General features: G+C 41.5%; 1 protein-coding gene across 1 annotated transcript; it reads right to left on the bottom strand.

The window, feature by feature from the left end:
• Positions 1-1,546: 1,546 nt before the first annotated feature.
• Positions 1,547-20,135, bottom strand: htr1d (5-hydroxytryptamine (serotonin) receptor 1D, G protein-coupled). The gene is made up of 2 exons (XM_029493848.1): positions 19,857-20,135; positions 1,547-4,252 (listed from the first exon to the last, which is right to left on the bottom strand). The coding sequence occupies exon 2, from the start codon at positions 3,315-3,317 to the stop codon at positions 2,172-2,174; it is 1,146 nt and encodes a 381-aa protein (XP_029349708.1). The 5' UTR covers positions 3,318-4,252; positions 19,857-20,135; the 3' UTR covers positions 1,547-2,171.
• Positions 20,136-20,829: the final 694 nt, after the last annotated feature.

The following is a 20,829-nucleotide window of genomic DNA, read 5'->3' as shown; positions in this document are numbered from 1 at the left end:
CTGATTACTGATTCTGTTGAAAACACATACTGCATACTAATTTCCTACAGTATGTAAGATATTCCATGAAAATTAAACAATGCCAACATTTCTTTCCTTTTTTTTTTTTCCAGAATCTGACACGTCAGGCTGTAACTGTACTTAAAAGGACTAAATAGATATGAAATTTAATGTCTAAGAATTTATAAAAAGGGAATAGTATAGGCTGTATATACTGTCTGTAGTATATACAGCCTTTGCTCTGAGAAATGAATGGTGAAAAACTGTGGCGACCCTTTAGATCTGTCTCTGTTGTTGCTTCAGTGGTGGAAATATTTGATCCTGGTCTGATCTGTAGTTATGCAAGTTACACAGACAGATATCAAGCCTGCAAAGTTTTTTATACTACACCTCTTAACTAAGTGTGCAAACATCCAAAGACTGAGCACCTTCATAATGTCCACGTCCTATTGGAGTGCACGCACAGAGATTCTGAACAATTCTCAAGGTTTTCCAGATGCATTTATTTACCACCAGCCCATTGGACTGATGCCTGCAGCTGGCCCATGCTGAACCACAGCACACCAGTGGTGCTTCCTGAAAACAATCCACTTGCCAAACATCCAAGGGTTATCCAGATCTTGTTTTTTTTTTGTTGTTGTTTTTGTTTTGTTGCAAATGATTTTAGTTAACTGAAGCAAAAGAAAATTTGCTGACAGCTGTTTCTACATTAATTATGAGAATCAGTCTCAGAGCTGCAAAGTTTCTTTGATTCTTTCATAGTCAGTGATCCATCCGCCTGCAGGAAATGAGGTTGCTGCTGTCCAACTGTATCGCCTTCCACAAAGATCTGTGATTTTAATGGGGTGGCTCACCCGACATGATGCAAAAACACTCTTCAAAAGAGTTTTGACAAAGATTGAACATTCCCATTATTTGGGAATGTTCGGTTGGATTGGATTGGGATTGGACACAGTCAATCTTCACAGACTGTTTAGAGTAGAAAAGCTAGCTCTTATACTGAACATATGTAAAAAGATAAAACAGGTGCACAACATTATTTTGACCAAGAGCTGTTGAATTGCATGAAGTATTGAGAACTGACACTCAGTTTTCAGACCTTTTGGGACAGCAGAGTCTTAGTGATGGCCAGAAGCTGACCATGGTATAATAAGGTTTTGACGTTACCAGGAAGATGATTTATCATTTGAGCTGGGAGCATATCAATAAAACAAAAAGTAGTTCTATCATGAAGAAACACGGAAATAATTCATGTCATCTTTCTTGTTATTCAACAGCGAGCAAAATCTACTCATCGTTCACTTAAAGAAAACCGATTCATAAATAAGTTCTAAGTAATTCTCAGTACCTCTTGATCGTGTGCACTTATCACACTTTTCGTGCTCCAACGTATTTTTTTCAGGACATTTTGGACAGATTTATTTATTTCTATAGTACAGAATGTTACTTGATATTCAGAGGCAGTGTGAAAAACACTGTTTCCATTTTCTGCAATGATGAGACAAGCGTCAGTGAAGAATAGCACGTATACAGTAAATGTCAAACACTTGACAATCCTCTCCTCCTCAAACACGCATAAATTATAGTCCACACACACACAAACACACAAACAAACCCCTCTCAAATATAATTGCACATATGGAGACATTTTTACTGAATCTCTAGAGATTTTAGTCTTTACTGTACCACAGAAACATTATATGGGAGCAACATACAGTCATACAATATGACACAGAGATTAAGACAACATATATTTCATGGCTTTGCATTTCAGATGGATTGAATCCAGACACTCTGAGATACAGATACATCTTTTAAAATAACACGTCTTTTAAATTTTTACTTTTGTTCAGGAAATATCAGCAATGTGCCTGTGACATGAAATAGACTTACAGTCCCCCTTATTTATCTTTTTAAAGATGAGAGCCATATTCACTGGGGATAAAGATTTTTATCTTCTAAAGCATGCATGCATGAGTCTCAGCTATGGCACAGAGCTGTAAAATCCCAGAAATAAGTCACACGTGTTTACAAGATGGGACATTTAAGTGTACAGTATTTTCAATATCATTATTATTCATCATCTTATTTATTCTTGCACTCATCTTTCACGTATCTTTTCAACAACTCCTTTCTCGAGAGATGTCGCTTTTAATCTATTGCAAAGTTCTTCATGAGAACCGTCTGAGTTTGATGAACCTTTGGAAAGCCTGCTTGAACTCATCGTTGAACACTGTGTAGATTACAGGATTGATGAGGGAGTTCAGGTATCCCAGCCAGGTAAATATATCAAACAGCACTGGATCGAACCAGCACTCTTTACATATGGCCATAACAAGCGTGCCAACAAAGAATGGAAGCCAGCAGATGATGAACGCGCCGAGGATGATGCCCAAAGTTTTTGTTGCTTTCCTCTCCCGTGCTGCACAGAGGCGTTTCCTCTCCAGCACGCTGTCTGCCAGCTTCACTTTCACACTGTTCAGAAACAGAGGCGATCCGCCTCCCCCACCTCCCCCGGTGCCAGAGTGTAGGTGTGCTTCCTGGACAGAGGCGGAATTAAGAGAACAGAGAGAGGAGCCTGCAGAGGTCTGGATGAGCTGCGCTGTGGTGAAGCGTTTCCCTGAGGATGATGGCGTCTTAAGGATGCGGGAGCGGGCGGCAACATAGATCCGTCCATAGAGGATGATTAGAAGCACTGTGGGAACGTAGAAGGCGCCAAAGGTGGAGTACAGGGTATAAGAGATCTGATCAGTATTCACCATACACTCTGTCAGCTCCTCGTGGGCTTTAGCTTGCCGCCAGAAAAGTGGAGGCAGGGAAATCGATATGGAGATCACCCACACCACGCTGACCATGATCCCTGCCCGGCGCATGGTGCGACGTTTTGAGTACTCCAACGCGTCTGTTATGGCCCAGTACCGGTCCAGGGCGATCACACATAGGTGCAGGATGGAGGCTGTGCAGAAGGTGATATCAGACGACAGCCAGATGTCACAGACGATCTGCCCAAGCGACCAGGTCTTGCTGACGGTGTAGACGATGCTGATTGGCATGACTAAGATAGACACCAGCAGGTCGGTGACTGCCAGGGAGCCGATCAGGAAGTTGGCAGGTGTGTGGAGCTTCCTGGTCAGAAAGATGGTGGCGATGACGAAAGCGTTCGAGAGCACCGTTGCCAAGGTGACAACAGCTAACAGCACAGACAGCGAGACCTGCAGGCCGAGCAGTGTGGCTTCGTTCCATGGCGGGGCGGTGGTGGTGTTGGGGATCTCTGTGAAGTTGCTGAAGTAGACCAGTGAGCTATTGTCCAAATCCATCTCACTTCTGCTCTTCTTTGAAAACCTTGTTTGTAGAAGGTTTAACACAGCCTCATCAAGATAACCTAAAACTGCACACAGATCAGTTCAGGCCGGAGGAGGCCGGCGTGGTGCTGTGGGTTTCAGCCATTTAAGCAGCACAAAATGTTGTCTCCTATCGCCTTTTCAGTCACTCGTATTATATTTCCCTTTATTTCCCATCGTGCTTATCACAATGTGAAATCATAACAACTTTTAGCAGGTAATTTACAGTTCATGACTAATCATCCTTATTGGTGCCAACTAATTTTTGGTTCCCCAGTGTTGATTAGCCTTGCTGACGTAGCTGTACTAGAGAGAAGTCCTAATTTGTATTCTGCTCCCATCTGAGAGCCGCTTCTAGTGTCTCTCCCCAGTGCTCTTATCTCATCTCCAACTAGCAGCCAGCCAGCAACAACACCTTGAGACTGTGCCTTCCTATCTATCAAATGCTCTAACGGGCTCCTCCTTTTCAATAAAGCTAAGCAAGAGTTGCATGTCGGGAGATGATGATGACAGATACATGGGTTTTCTTGTTGTCTCTCTTATCTAGAGGTCCACATGAAGCCTTCTAAATTGAGCCTTCCTTTGAAGCTTGGCTGTGCCTAGTGTCTTTGATATTGGAAAGCCAGACCGTCACAGTTGCATGTTTGAAATCAAAATTGGACAAAGGAATCTTGTAGTCATCCAGGCTACTTGCATGTAATTGCTGGACATCCACATTGCTTCGGCAGGCGTAGGGAGTTTTTCACTAAAATGCCATGAACAGCTTTTCTGTCAGGTTTCCAGTGGTAAATGCTTGTGTGCTAGCTTTTCCTCCTTTCAGCATTGTCTGTCAGATACACTTTCTGTTGTAGCGTCAGTAGCGATAAGAGGGTGTCTAACAGTCATACAGCTTCCTCTGCAGCAGTTTCATCCTGGAAGGGACAATTGAGAGAGAAAATATCGGAGGAAGATTAGTTATATTCGACCCTGCCCGCCCCCACATTCCACATATGCATATACATACATAAACTAACCATTTACATGACAAAGTACACACATTAGGGGCCATAAATGGATGTGAAGAACCTGTACACTCAACCTAGACTTGTATATTGAGAAAAATGGCTTGATTTATGAACTTAGCACCCACACACCCTGTTATTGTGTTCATTTATTAAAATTTTTGTAAATTGGGCATTGAAATTTTAGGTGAGGCAAATATCAAGATCAAATTCAAATTCACTATGAGTTTGTTTTGGTGTGAAACATACAAGGATCTGTTCACAGCACTAGGTTTTTTGAGGATGTTCTTTGGCTTCATATTAAATATTCAACAAAGGCATAACGGCAATGTTAATGATGTTTCAGACCAAATACTGTTAACAACTACAAATATTTTACCTTACTGACTTTTGCTCTTGTGCCTTCTTGCAGGAAACTTGCTTCACATTAACGGTGTACAGTGGAGCAAACTGGAGCACAGCGGTACAAAGACAAGCTGTGGCCTCCAGGTAAGACTGACAGAAAGCTGACTTACTCTCAACTACAACCACAGAGATAGGAGGAGAAATGTGAAAATGATCCACATTTTAGCTTCCAACGGGGCTGAGGACTTCAAATAACTACTAATGACCACAGAGAGCATTGCCTGTCTGTCACTTAAAACAGATAAGGTTTGCTTTAATTCAATGTTTAAAAGAAGATGAATTCTGAATTCAGAGCAAGCAAGAAAACACATATTTTAACTGGCACATGTGATGGCTTTGTTGGACCTGAAACAGGGAATTATGACAGATGAGACTGTTTCACAACACACAATCAAATCTGCAAGAAACCTGACAGAAAAAAAATACCCAAATCAACTTTGTGACAAATGGTAAATGGTTTCCTGTTAACATTTTTATGAAGATTAAACTTTTAACACCGCATGCTTAAGCGACTGAGGTGTGAATGAGAGGGATTAGAGAGCACAAATTAACAAGGTTTGTTATCAGAGCGGGGTTTGTCTAGTTGTTAATTATTTTCTTGGGAATATTTTGTATTTCACACATTAACAAGCTATGAAGTGATGATGAAATACAAGGGAGGAAAAACTGCCGAAAAACAAACAGTGATGCGTGTCGCATTAATTAAAAATCTTTGCTTTTTCCCACTCAACACATCCTTCTGTCTGCATTTTACAAGCTGAGTGATTTCTGAGCGTGTGTGCGCTATGACAGCAAATAGCATCTAAAAAATCGAGTGAAAACAGATGTCTCTGTTTAGTAGATTTTTTTACAGACACTCAGGTGAACCTGAACTTTCAAACCAAACGAAGTATTGTTTGCTTTGTCGGCCCCCCTGTCCTTTATATTCACTAATATGCATGTTCGCTCTCTGAGGTGAAAACGATGAGGGAATCAGTGAGAGAAAATTTAATTTCATGCACTGAATCAAACTACTAAGTGTACACAGATAGACACACAGATAGTACACAGTTAGAGGCGTGAATGAGCATTATAGATGTTAAATCAGACGGTCAGCAAATTCAAATGTAAACCTGGGATTGAGGAGACATGCTGTCACCGACCTAATAAAAAAAAAAAAAAAAGACCTCAATCTTTCTCATAAGAAACACCATTTAAGAGTTCCTACACATCTTCCTATGTTCATACATATGTGTTTGTCGCTGCTTTTTCCTGCTCTAACATAAGCCTGTGCCATGACATTCAACTGGCTGAAGGGCTAGTGGACTCCTGGCTGACCTCCATCACAGACCTTTACATATTGTCTAACAGCAAAGAAAAGGGCACAAAGTGCTGATCATATCCACCCAGGCAAACACGTGCAGAGCTGGTCTCGCTGACGCCTAGTCATCTGCACTGCAGCTTTTATGAATTATAATGATTCCTCAAAACAGAAATAGTCTGTTTTAGTGTCTTGGTTACTCATGGTAGTATCCACTGCTGTTTTCTACTCCACCAGCGTCAGTCCTCTGCAGGTCTGTCTCCTCATTTACAACATATTTAAAAATGAAGGTTTGCTATCAGGAATCAGACATGTTCGCTGGAATCCTGCCTGTTGAAATAATGAAACAGGTATAATATTTACGGTTTGTTAGTTACCATTTACATTTCCAAGACTGTGTGTGTTTATAATGTTCAGTGTTTCCTCTGGGATTTTTTTGAGCAGCGGCGGCAGGCTCTCCGGGGGGGGGGGGGGGGGGGGGCGTGGAGGAGTAAACAAACGGCACTTGACTGCAGATTTAACTTTCACAAACTATGTATTGGCTGGCCAGTTGATAAAAAGTAAAAGGCGAATGATGCGTGACGACACATTATCTTTTCCATTTGTCTTTCTCTTTTTAGAGAAATATTTGAACAGGTTCATCTGAAAATGCAGTCAGCAGTTAATACATAACGACGTGTAGATTACCTTAATGCTTTCAATTAGTTTACCCAAGTTAGCGTCACTGAGTTGGCTAATCAGTGTACCTTTCCCCCGGTAATTCTCTGCCTTATTCCTCACGACTACACTTCTCTGACCCTGACCTGGTGCCTGACGAGATGTCACTTTCAAGGCCGCGCTCTCGTGAGTAATTAACTCCAATAGGATCCCCCAACCGCCCCATTTGGTGATGGGCCGCCACTGCTAAATGAATATAGAGGAAACACTAATGTTGTATGTCTGATTGTGTTTTATTACAATTTACAACATTTTTTTTATTTTTAACTATTTAACTATTTTAGCTATTTAGTTTTCTACAGGAAAAACAAAGTGTGGAGATTGTGAGAAATTTTTTGATGTAAAGAGTGGTATCACTATGCCATCATCAGCTTTATCTTGTTAGGGGTAAGCAAAAATTCATACAACCTAGTCCTTGTGATCACTAAAACAAAGTTTGTGTGTGACATCAATGGAGTACACAAATATTTTAGTTTTGTGTGTACTGTAAATTAAAAAAAAAAAAAAGCACATGGAGACAGACAATGCATGACAGTTTTACAGTCACACTTCACTGCATCAGCTGAGGAGAGACTGATAAGCTCACTGGGTGTCTGGCAATAAAGCTCAATTTTAGTGTTGCAGACACTGAATACACAACAGTGAGTTAAGTATGAGGGCTGACGTAAATGCACCTGAAATGTATGTACAGTAGCATGTGTGGGTGAACAGTTTTACGAAATAACGAGCTTCATAATGAATGGATGAGACGAAGAGATTTTTAGTCAAATACAGGCCTTGCCTAAAAATATTTGCCTGCAATATATTAATGTTTACATTTTTATTTGAAAGTGAATATTTAATGAAACAAGGCATGACTCATCCAACTGAGGTGTGATGTGAGATTGTCTTATGAATGTAATATGGACAAAGTGAGATAGAAATACAAAGAAAGATAGCTATAAATGCTGCGGGTCTGAGTAGGAGAACTGTGAACTGTATCACGGCCCTGCCCAGGTGGTTCCTTTGCATCGCACCCCAATGACTACAAATCCAATTCATTTTCCCAGGCAGATGCTACAGAGTGTGCAGCAGCCCGTCTGTTGGCCTGGGTGGACCAGTTATACTCAGTGAACTCAGCAGGCCTGTAAACACCGCATGGCCTCACCGGAGACGGCATAACCAATTTATTTCAGAGGAGGCAGCGCCAACTATGCCTCTGCTGTCAGCTAATGTCTGACGTTTACTCAAGCGTGCACTATCTGCAAGGTGAGCAAGAACCTATATCTATGTGTGAATGTGTGTGAGCGGAGTTTACATCATTGTAGACTGAGAGAGGCAAGGGATCGATGATGAGGTGAATGGAGGGATGTTTGGATAAAGCAGCAGTCTTGGGATCTGTTAAGTTGCAGCTTTACACAGAATCACGCTGAGAACCATTTTGTAATCAGTGCAGCTTCAAACAAGAGCATCATTTCCACTGGGGATTTCTCTGCAGCTCACTTCTTTGACTTTTTTTTTTTTTTTTTGGTGGTGGTGGTGGGGGGGTAGTTAAACATGCTCCTGCTGCCATAGCCCAGATAAAAGAAAATCTTAATTTCCAAATATGCTGAAATTCTCATCTAACTTGCCTTGAGTCACTGCCCTGTGCCCACGCACAAGCTGCTTTTGTTTACTGGTGAACATTGATGGGGGAGTATATATATGCAGCATGATAGGAACACCTGAAGACTCTATTCAGGACTGAAAAGATATATCAAACAGTATTTTGGTAAAAATATTACTATATTTATATTCTTATTAACAGGTAATACCCCCCCGCCTAACAGATAATGACTTATAATAATAATGAAATTGTGAAAGTAGGTGAACCACCTTTTAACTTATAGCCAAGCAGGCACTCCCAAAAATTTAAGTTTGTTTTGCAGCCAGAGCTGTATCAACTAGTTCCAAAAATAATTTTTACAATGCAGTTTGCTGAGCACAATATAAATACTGAATTATACATAGCTTGGCTGCTTCATGTGTGGGAAATGAAACAATAAAATATAGATTAGTAGGAGATGTTTGAACAGTCAACATGACTTCAGCCTAAAAGCGTACCCAATCAGGACAGACAGCAGGCAGACTGAGCCCATAAAGGCAGATTCAGCGACAGAAAGAGCAACACAGCTATGGAGAGTAATGGGAATGTATGAACAGGCTGGCAGGCCATGCTGCAGTTGAGTGAATTGTTAAAATCACATTATATCCGAAGTGACCGAAGGGTTTCTCAGCCGTTGGTGTGTGCCTGGGAGTGCGGAGCGTAGGTGTTTGTCTCAGGCTGTGTGGGCTGCACATGTGCATAAGCCTGCACATGTACAATTACACGTACAGTGCATGCACCATTTGCACCACACGCCAAGCATCCACAGAAACAAAGATAAGCAAGCAGACACAAACGTAAAATATGAAACAATTAATCGTCACTGGAACTGGCACTGAGAGGGCTTCAGGTTAATGTTGATTTATGGTGACTGTGCTAACAAATTAACTGCAGAGATGTTAACTGATAACATCGGTCCGTTCAAACCTCTGGGTGCAAATCTCGGGTCTCATTATATGAGCATGGGAAGGAAAACCCAGCTCTTATGTAAGCTGATAAGCAGAAAGGAGATTGTTTAGGGGGTGATTTTTCCTCTGCAAAGTTAGGATTTCCCTTTTAAGATATTTATTGCAAAACTTTACATAGAAGAGCGTTAAAATTTTGTTCACATGCAGCTTCCAACAACTCAAAGCCTCCCACTGTGGAGACAACCTTTCCACCAATGTTTCTTTCTACAGTACTTCAAAGTAATACACTGCTCACTCTCACTGTATGTATATGGCCCTTAGAAAGTAGAACATGTCCAGAGTAAATCTGGGACACCTGAGAGGCTAGTTATTAAGAGCAGGCCTGCAATGAGCTGATGCAGAAATGATCTGACAGAGCCAACTACATGCAAATATTTTGTGTGTTGGGAGAGAGGACACAGGGAGAAAGAGACAGGACACACAAGGATCTGGTTTAAATCTGTGCTGAGGAAGGAAAAACTGGAGATTAAAAAATCATCAGTGCTAAATATGCACTAACAAAACAAAAGATAAATTGTACATAGTCTTTAAGACTCACATAAATCTGTGCAAGTTCTTTCTTGGGTTCAGCTGAAACCTCATTTTTAAACCAAGTAGACAACCTAAGAAACCTAATCCTGTACAAAACCTAAATGAAAATGACCATTTTACTGCAGTCATTCATTATTGCCTTTAAGAACAGATAGCCACTTATTTATAAAATAAAACTTCCTATTCATTCTATTTACCTAGTTTTTCCCACAAACTTGCAAATTTTAATCAATTTTATTGAGGGTTAGGGGCAACGTAACAAAACGTGGAATAAAATTAAATTTCAAATTAGAAAATCAAAAAGATTGCTGCATAACTGCACATCCATGGTTCAATTCATGGCTGGGGGCCCTTTGATTTATGTTATACCCTTCTGTCTCCGCCATGTTTTTCCTCTCTCTCTGTCTAAAGGAAAAATGCGATGCAATGCAAAAAAAAAAAAAAAAAAAGTAAAATAAAGTTCTTCATTTGCTTCAGGCCATAACTTTATATGTATATAAGGAATGCAACATAACTATACCATTTCAAATAAATTCCCGATCTTTGTTCATCACAATTACAGCATATTTATCATAAGAAAGAACACTATCATTTAAATGGCTGCTGGTCTCCACCTAATGTAAACAGTTTTGTATGAAGACGCAGGCTGAGGACTGATGAGAACAGGCCGTCCTCAGGGACGTCAGCAATGCTGAGTGGAGAGAGACTTTACTATCCTTGTATGATCTGTTGTGACTGCTGAGTCTTCACACTGTCAAGTATATGTCCTATGATAAACACACCGCGGGCAGGAAATGTGTTTTGAGCAGCTGACTGTCAGAAATGCAGCAGAAGGAGACAAGCAACCTGTGTTCTTCATAAATACAAATGTTTTCTCCTCGCAATGCCTGGGAACAACTGGACCATTTTATTGGAGGACAGTAATGGCCGGTATTTTGATGAAATGTGTTATTTTCATAATAGTCTTTGGCTCCTGGAGCCAAACAACCCATTGTCTTAGATAAAATACATTTTTAGATGTAACATATAGTCATATGCACACATTTTTATACATTTCCTCCAACCACTGGGAATTAATATATTGTTGTGTTGTGTTTGAGTGCACGCATGAGTCATAAAAGCAGGGCAGAGGTTGGAAAACAATGATCCATCAGGGAAACATCGGATGTTTGTCGAGAATAGTGAAGAGGACAATCTGAAAGCGTATTAGAGGTTTAGTTTATATTGACAGACAGTGATAATACAAACACAGAGTGATAGTACAAACTAAGACAACCGTCTAAAAATAAGAGTACAGTTGGCAATTTAGGGAATGAAAATTAATGTTAGTAGATTTGCAGCAATATTAAAGAAAACACAGCTTAATATTAGAGCCAGTTCAAATGCGCTTTAACCTTCAGCTTCTGTATTTGCATGTTGTTCACGTGCTGACATGCTGTTAAATGAAAGGAATGACGATGGGTAACGCAGTCATGAGTACTAAGATGCTGTTTATTAATCCAGAATCAGCTTCAAGCTAACATATTTGAATTGTCAGTTCCTTATGAGTAGATCCAAATTCAAGCTTAAACATGATGCATGTTTGCATGTTTTGGTGAGACCTTGCACACTGTTGAGCTTCAGATACCCCAACCTGAAACACTTCATTTCTCTTACTGTTGCTGGGCCTGAAGGTAACAGGTACACTACAAACATTCAAAACTGAGCGGTTAGTAAATGGCAGTAATGGCTCTCTCGGTGTGTCAGGGACTTTGTTCATTTTACCTCTAGTTAGGATAAAAGCATTTTCTAACTCACTTGTCTGACTTCTGATTATCTCAAACTCAGTGAAACAGACCACCTGGGCTTTAACAGGGTATCATCAATATAGAAAGGTAAATGAAATATAAAGATTTGCAGCTGATTGTTTTGCATGAAATTGAGCTGAGAATTGAGCCCTGCAGCACAGTGCATGCTGAGAAGGCTGCAGCGGTGAGAGATTGTTCTCCGGGTTTGTATTCCCACTGATTACATCTTGTGCAGCTAGGGTGCATAAGATCTTATCGTATTGTGTGGTTTGTTCCACCTTCACTGTTTTTCTATATGGTAGACATGAAGCCAGCAACACTCCATCAGATGAGTCACATAATTTAATAAATCAGTATTCCCTGATATCGGAAGGCCTTTTGTTACATTAATAGATGCCTTCTGTCTGCTATATGAGTGCAGAACATTTTATCTTAGAGTCAGTGTGGAGTCGGGCAGAGCTGAAAGTGAGCAGCACCTGTGGCCAAATGAAAGTGTGATGGACTATAATAACTTTTGGAAGCAACTCTTTGTGTTTTTCTCTTCCTTAGGATTTCAATTTTGTTCTAATCCCTTTCTGGGGCTGATGCCAGCTTTCTCAGATGTCCTTGTGTTTAAAACATGCTTTCGGAATAAACTTGTGTTCAACATTAGAACAGATTCAAAGGAGCTGCAGTATTGTTCTGGGAAGAGTTAATTGCACAGTTGATTTCATTTTATAGGGGTTTGTGGAAAAATTATTTTCATTAAAGTGATGAATAAATGTTCATTGACATCAAGCTGTCACAATGTCCACATGCTCCACACACAATTGGCCTCGTGCAAGAATTTCAATTTTGTTATTTTCTATGTTTTATTGAAGATCTATGTATCTGGGAAGAAATTAATTACTTATTTAGGACTGGATCAATAGCTCAAAAGGCAACTCTAAAATAGTTATTGAAGGCAGGCTTCTGTGAAAATTCCATCCATTTTTTCCAGGAGTCAGCACAAATCATTGTCTCAGTGTTGTATACTGTTGCCATGCAGCCAAGTCGCAGGAAACATGGACACAATCTCCCCTTCCTGAGTATTACAGAAAGTATCACATAATGGCCGGAGGGATTTTAGGATTAAATATGATGTCACAGTCAAACATGACCTCTTGATATTTGGGTATAATAACTGTAGTCATCTCATTTTCATGGCTCATTTAAAATTGTGTCGTAATTAGAAAATGAATTCATGGTTCATGGTCAAGAATGTGTTTTGTGAGAACACAGTGACCTTGATCTCACATCACCAAGATCAATTTACACCTGAGACCAAGTGGACATTTGTGCAAATTTTATGGGGTGACCATGACTTTGGCCTACTTTGAATCAGTTCCCTCATGGCACTATTGAAATATTCTGTCATGAGATGGTAAAATCGCAATCTCTCCGGCTCTGGCTGATGCCAACGTGGAGGCAAAAACGCATACTATCAGTGACTGCCAACAATTCTTTTACATCACTCATTATTGATTCGTCCATTATGCTTGTCTTCCTCTCGTTTGGTTTATGTGAAAGTATTTAGAATTTAATGTTTTTAGTCTCTTCCACCTCCCTCATGCATAATATGGACTGTGTTCCGTATAGACACCTCCAAAAGACACGTATTTTTCTTTTCTTCTTCTACGTTAATCGCCACAGACTTTCAATCAACAAATCACAGAGTCTTGGATGAGAGAGCAAACCCCCTTCAGTTACCTTTAGGTAATGGAAACAGGCATGTTTCAACAAGTCAATCTTGAGACATTGACCACTAATGGCCTGAGTAGCAGAGCTGTTACCGTAAGAGTGCAGAGTACAGGCCTGTATGGATTCTGCTGTCAACGCCACAGTAAGTGACACATTGTCATGATCTATAACTATGGCATTAATCTGGAGGGCTCAGTTTTACTACTTAGCTCTGATTAAATGGGTAGATTGTAGATTACTCAGAGAGAAGGGCACAGACTGAAATGCAACAAAAATCAACGAAAAAACACAAAGGTTGAATCATCCATTGTAAAAAAATAAAAAGATAAAACGATGAAATAAAAAAAGACTAGCCTTCCTTGAGGTGCTACAGCGTAGTGGACTGTGATCTCTGCTGAAACACTGGTATAGAAAATGATGATGCAGAGCGAGAAAGAGAGGGAAAGACCATCAGAGGGATTTTATACTGTGAATAATCCTGGCTGTAAATCCAAAGGGATTACCACTGATACAGTCTGTATTTTCTGGATTCTTTTAATTCCAGTGTAAAGTGAAAGCTCGGCAGCATAAACAGTGACAAGAAGATTAGATGAAAGAAGCAAAGTAAACCATGAAATGGAGACTCCTGTGGTTGAACTAACGTTTGTGTGAAGAGCTCCAACTATATAGAACCAGCGCTGTAATTGATGCCTTTGTAACTCTGCTGGGTTTTTCAGCAAAAATTTGATAAAATGAAACACGAATGGATAACTTGTCGGTGAATATAAATGTTATGGCGATGAAAGAACAGAGAATTTAGTGTATTGTGTCTGGAGTTTAACATTTCGGCTCACGATCTTACTTCTGCACTTTTCGTGCCAGCGATCATCGATTCTGGAGTTTCTGAAAAGGGAATTGGCCCCATTTTAATCACAGCCATTGATGATATAAATCCAGCTCATCAGCCCTTCACAAACTTCAATGACGCCACAATGATCCATACTCTGTTGCTCTGTTTTCACGTCAGCACCTGATCTTGGCGGATTATGGAAGTTTTCTCAACTTTTTTTTTTTAACTTTCAACTATTCCGCTCTTTATCCCAATACAACACCCTTCTTCCCCCGCCCGCTGTCACAGCAGGCCAGGTGAGTCGAGAGCACCTTGGAGCTGGGTGAACCTCTACAGCACATCTACAACCAGAGCGTGAGACTGGGAAGGGTGCTTCAGCAGTCCCTAAGAAACCACACCCAAGGGAGCTGAACAACTTCAGGCCAGTTGGCCCGACATCGCACATGATGAAGACGATTGAGCGGCTCCTGCTACATCAGCTGAGGCCACAGGTCCGCCCCGCACTGGACCCTCTAGAGTTTGTGTACCAGGAAAAGGTTGGGGCGGACAACGCCATCCTCTACCTTCTCCACCCGTCTTTGACGAACAACATCCAACCTCTGCAAGCAAACGCACACTCTGTACAGGAAGAGGCAGAGCCGACTGTATTTTCTGAGGAGGCGCCGTTCTTTCACCATCGTTAACAAACTGCTGCAGATCTTCTACCAGTCGTAGCCAGTAACCTCTTCTGTGCTGTGACGTGCCGGGGAGGGATTCCTCACGCCTGGACGGACTGTTACCGAAGGCTGGCTCTGTAGTTGGTACAGAACTGGACTCACTGACATCTGTTGCAGAGCGGAGAACTCAACATCCAGGCCAACCCCCACCACCCTCTGCACAGCACCTTCTCCAGGCAGAGGAGCTCCCTCTGCGACACTGTTGTCACTGTCTGAGGAAGTGGTTTGTCCCTCGGGCCATTCCACTCTGCTGTCCCGTCATTATTATCTATTTGGCTGTACCTGCACTGTTGCTTGCACTGTTGTCAACATTTGCACAACTGCTTCATTCTGCACTACATCTCGGTTCGCACTGGTTTATTCTGTTTACTTTATCATTTTCACATCTGCGCTGCATTGGAATTTGAATTTCCCTCTGGGATCAATAAAGTAACTATCTATCTATGCATATTGCTGCACCCTGCTTTGATTCATTACTGTGGAGTGTACACATGATGGGACAGTTCAATCAATCAGGTTCTATACGCAATCCAACCAATACCTGGGCATCTGTTCTCATTAGCTCCTCAACGTAATTACCACATGATGGTTTAGAAAGCCATGCCACAAATTGAATATATGACCTTTTCTGTGTCGTGTTTTCCCCCATGTTGTGTCCACACAGAAAACATCTAAGTCACCTTTTTCAGACATCTGTCCCACACTCATCAGATCCTGTTGTAATCTCCATGAGACATGTGTTAAACTGTATTTATTATACTTCTACGCTTTTTTTCCCCTTCCATCTTAAACGTGTAACCGTCTTGGCTATGGACAGGCACTGCGTAAATCAGCTGACACACAATCGATACCGTGCGTACACACAAATGAAGCACTGAAGCTGTTTCTGCAGCTTGAATGTACTGCTAGCCTTGCTGTGTAGATCTAATGTGTGCCATCATAATGATTTCCTCTGACATTAACTAAAGCTGCTCTTCTCCACCATGCAACCCTAAATGGTGGCTTGAGCGTCAGAGCTGGGCTAGTTTAAATCTCTTGCGCTAGAGATCTTCTGTATCTTTAGATCAGCTGCTTCTCAGCACAGAACTTAATTGTCCTGAACATTTTAGGATCCTTGTATGCAGCCTGCAGATGGACAGCAGATGGATTGTCCTTTTCCACTGTTGTACTTGATGTTAGTTAGCCAGGGCAGAAGGCTGATATCTGTAACTTTTACTATTTGCACTGCAGGGATGGGTTGAGATTGTGTCGGGCCTTTGGTGCACTTCTGGTTTTGTTGTTGAATTTCTGATTGTGCCTGGTTCCTGTTCTGGATTCTCTCAGATCTATCAGCTTCACATGAATTGCTGCTGTGATGTGGTGTTTATTTATTTCTCCCCTACGGTCTCCCAGCACTATTCAGTGTCAGCCTTTAATGCTCCATCTTACTAACATCCTTGCGGGCTTGCTTTATGTTGGCTTGTTGATCTTGCTCTTATTAGAATACACTGACTTTGAATTGCCAAGTTTGCCGTGTGCATTAATGCATCTGTGGCACACACAGCAGTTTAAGTTAGAGAGAATAAAAGAGGAATGATGTTCTGAGACCTGCTGTTATACCACCTGTCTGCTTCTGACTGAGTTCAAAAAGTCTAGCTTGGCTGGCAGTAGTTAGCTGTCATGTCAGCAGTTGGGCCAATTAATGAGTACGGCGCGGGCGTTCATCTCCTCTTCCTCATCACACTCCCAGTATCTCCTGGTCAGGATTCTAATATTGACATTTTCTCGGTAGCAAAATAATCACCAAGTCTTTATAGCTTTCTATCCTCCTTCAAAGAGTTGCCATGAAGACGTGTTCTCAGACAGGGTGTTTTATAGCTGAATGGTAAACTCTTCTTAACAAACGCTGCCCGACCATCTGCTCCGCTGTAAATCTGACACTCAGCTAACTAATATGTTTTACAGAGGAATCTGCTGTCCAAGGTGAAGACAATGCTATAAATTAAGTCAAGCGCTCTTGTGTGTTTGCTCTATTGTGCTTTGTAGTGAAGGAGGTAGGCTATTTTGGAGCAGAACACTTTGCATTAAGTAGCGAAAAATGCTAAAATCGCGGGAGGAAAGCCATATGTCCACCTACATACTTCACATCTTGCTTCTTGTTTGCTTAGTTTCCACGTCTTCAGTACATTAAACTTGTCATGCATCCACACACTTATCCAAACATGCATTACTTGACATAGTGATTGCTACATCTGTGGCAGCCATTCACCAGTGAATTACTGCGCTGTACGTTTCATGACGATCATCTGTGATGGAAATCAAGATAGTTTGCTGAGCCTAGTTCCCTCAAATCCACGTGCCGAGCTCTCTGTTCTCACAGGGCACACAATCGAGTGTGCACTAATAATGATAGCTGATGGACTACTTGAAATTCTTTGTAATTTTGGAATTGATTTGATGTAGAGAGATGTAGACCAAACTAATTTTGTCATCTGAAATCTGCCACAAATGTTTCTGGGTGATCGTATTCATTCTAGCTAGCTAGGCTACTTAAGAAGACTTTCCTGGTTGAGTCGTTTCAAGCTGACTCATTTTGGTTTGGAGAATCCAGTTAAAAGTTCTTCGATATGCACTGCATGTCTTCATATGTGATATGGTGCTGTAGGACCAAAGCTAGCTTCATGTCTGAGGCCACAACCTGATGATCCCCAATGAGGATAAAGATATAGTGTTGTTTTGAAGTCTGTGGTTAATTAGTTCAAATGATCTGTGTGCTGACCTCAAAAAATCTAAAATAATTGAACATTGCAAGAAAAAAAAAAGGTTTTTGGGATATAAAATTAATGTGGCAAAGGAAACATTATTTCAGATAAATAAAATAAAAATGATAAAAAAAACAAAATGAGATACTCCCTGACTTTGGATTTGTTTCTTAATCTAGCTCCACAGCAGTACGCTGCAATCCTTTCCTCACACATTAGCTCTTGTATTTTCTGTTTTAGGGCCTCACTTGTCAAATGATTGACAACCCAGTTTACATATTATTGTTTGGGGAAGAGGTTTGTTGTAGCTGCGGAAGGAGATGGCATTATTGTAAGTTTTGACACTTCACCTGCCAGACGAGTGATTGTCCCAGCAGGGAGGGCTGCATTTCAGCTTCAGCTCAATTTGCTATAGGTCAAATAATGATCTATCACTGGGTGAGAGCGCTGTTCTTCTCTGCACATGTGGGGCAGTCTTGAACTCATGGAGCATTAATTGCCTGTTCCTGCATTCATTATTAAAGCAGAATTTTACACTTTTCCTAATGAGCTACAAATGAATCTTCTTTGCGCTATGCTCTGTCATACCCGGAGATCAGAGGAGATATCCCCTCCATCGTCGTGTAAGAAAGTGGCCTATTGAAAAATGTTATAATCCAGGTTTAGTTGTTGTTAGTTTTGATTATTAAACAGGCAGCAGAGTTTGTATGGTATGAATTGGTGGTGACGTTTTGATAGGTTGTCCGTGAAGTTGTCTGTCTTCAGTCACACCCTGACAGTTAAAGCATGCTGTGCGCACGCCTGTGTGTGCATCTTTGAGAGTGTGTGTAGCAGGTATGCTTAAGTGTGAGAGGATAGGGAGAAAAAGGTGTGTCAATGTGAGAATAAGAGGAGACGCTCCGTACGAACGTCGCATGCTTTGAAATACTTTTCATCAGAGCAACATAATAGTGATTCTCTTTCATTCCTATCTCCCATATCTCCCACATCAGTCAGCTACTTAAAGCAAAAATGCAGCACTCTTTCTGTGACTAGAACCTGAGGATGGTTTCTGAAAAGCTTGAGAGCAGAGAGGACAGCTCAATTTTCTTCTAGTTTGAAATGGATTTAATACTTGGGTTGCTTACCTCTCCCCCTACCAGCAGCTAGTTATGGCGAAAAAAGAAGCATCTTCTTCTGTAATCCAGCCATTTTCATGTCCTCCTCAGAGAAAAATTGATCTAATGGAGATTGTTTGGAGGTGGATTGATGCAGTTTTTGGCCACAGTTTCTCATTCAGCATCAAAACCACAACAAAATACATATCATAACCACAACCATGCATTGACTGAATTCAGCTGCTTACACCACAGCTGTGTGGCTGCATGTAGACACCATCGATATAATGTCAGCTTCTCTCTGAAGCTCCTTGCATTGAGGAGGAGATTATTAGCACATTTATTAAATATTTTTAAAAAGAAAAAAAAATTAAACATTTAATCAGATTATTTAAATATTCACCTGCTATTGGCCTAAAGATGTACCTCACAGGTCAGAAAACTGTAACCAGGAACCATCATTTTCACTGATGTGACTGTGAGATCACTGAGCAACAGAAATGTCTGGAAAAAAACTGCCTTGGTGAGCAGGGGTGGCTGTGTTTGTTCAGCTTCCAGGTTTATAATGTCCTTATTGTGAAGCTATCATCTTCCAGCTGTTTCCTCACCCTGAACATCAGTTTGGCACACTGTGAGGGCTCACGTGCGTTTTATCCATGTCGGAACAAATTTTCCTCATCCAACACCTTGAAGCTGTAAAATCCTGTTCTTTCCTTCATGTGAGCTGATTCGTGGTGTTTATGGTGTTGAACAGCTTTTAGTGACCCTGTCATCATCATGCTGCACCTTCGTCTCTCCTGCTGTCACTAAAATTGTGCCAACGCTGTGACCTTATCGTGCTCCACGTTGAGCACCCCCAGCGGATTATTTAGGATTCTCAGGGTTTAATCTTTCTTTGATATTTATTTTACTTCGACTCTGATGTTAGTCATTTTGCAAGTCGAAACATCCCTCTTCACCCTGGCTTCGATTTGAAGGGGATATAATCTAATCTGATATCCTGTGCGCCCACGGCTCCGCGCGTAATAGTAAGAAAACAAGCAGGAACAGAAAAAAGGATAGAGCAAATATCAAACTTACCGCGTAATTTCTCCTTTTAGAAGATTTTGCCTCCTATCTTTCTTCGGCAAGCTTGCACAGCATCAGTCATGGCACTCCGGAGCGGAGTCCTTCTTTTACGCGCGTCCAGCGCAAACTCAGGAAACAGGGAGCGGCTCCATCCGAAGGACACTTTCTGCGGCTGTCACCGCTCCAAGTTTGTCAGCGTCTGGTGTAAAAGGTGAAGCCGGTTTGTCTGCAAGTGAACACACTTCACATGGTCCGTGCCAGTGAAGGTATTTATTCAGTCCCACGCTGAGTGACGACTTCACAACAGCCTGTGCAAACAAACAAACAAGCAAAAACCAAAAAACAAAAAAAAAAAAAACAAAAAAACAAAAAAACAAAAAACAACTGCTTCACAGCTGAATGAGCAAACTGCTGTCCTTCTGCAGGTCCATCTGATGCGTCTGGAGGCGGCTCGTTGTGATTTTCTCCAGCACAGATTCACCCCCGGGGGCAGGAGGAGGAGGAGGAGGAGGGGGGGGGGGGGGGGGGGGGGGGTTGTTCCCGGTGCTGATGAGATCTGTCCTGCTTGGGGGGAGATCACCGCCGAGACGTCAACAAGTTGCAGTCACATCTGTGTCTCCGGGAGGTTTTCACGGGACTGGTCGGAGAGCAGTGCCCCCCCCCCCTCCACACACACACACACACACACACACACACACACACACACACACACACACACACACACACAGGCGTGCACACACATACAGCAGGAGAGAAACGATTTGATGCAGCTTCAGGCGCGTGATTCCTCCTCAGTGCTGATGTTACACTAAAGGACAGAGCTTGTAGGGGCATGCTGCACGTTTAAAATCCCCAAGTTCATTAGTTAAGTTGTGTTTGTGTCTTGTGTAAATGTGTAAATTTAAGTGGTGTTGTAAAATGAAATCTGGGAACAGATTTAGGTTAGGTTAACTGTGTGCCGCTCCCAAACTCATGGCTGCAAACA

This window comes from Echeneis naucrates, chromosome 22 (genome assembly GCF_900963305.1).
Source record: "Echeneis naucrates chromosome 22, fEcheNa1.1, whole genome shotgun sequence".
NCBI lineage: Eukaryota > Metazoa > Chordata > Actinopteri > Carangiformes > Echeneidae > Echeneis > Echeneis naucrates.
Note: the sequence above shows the minus strand (reverse complement) of the source record. Positions and strands in the feature narration are given on the sequence as shown.

Coding starts and splice junctions, on each gene's coding strand:
- htr1d (XM_029493848.1), bottom strand. CDS start 3,317: ATGGATTTGGACAATAGCTCACTGGTCTACTTCAGCAACTTCACAGAG.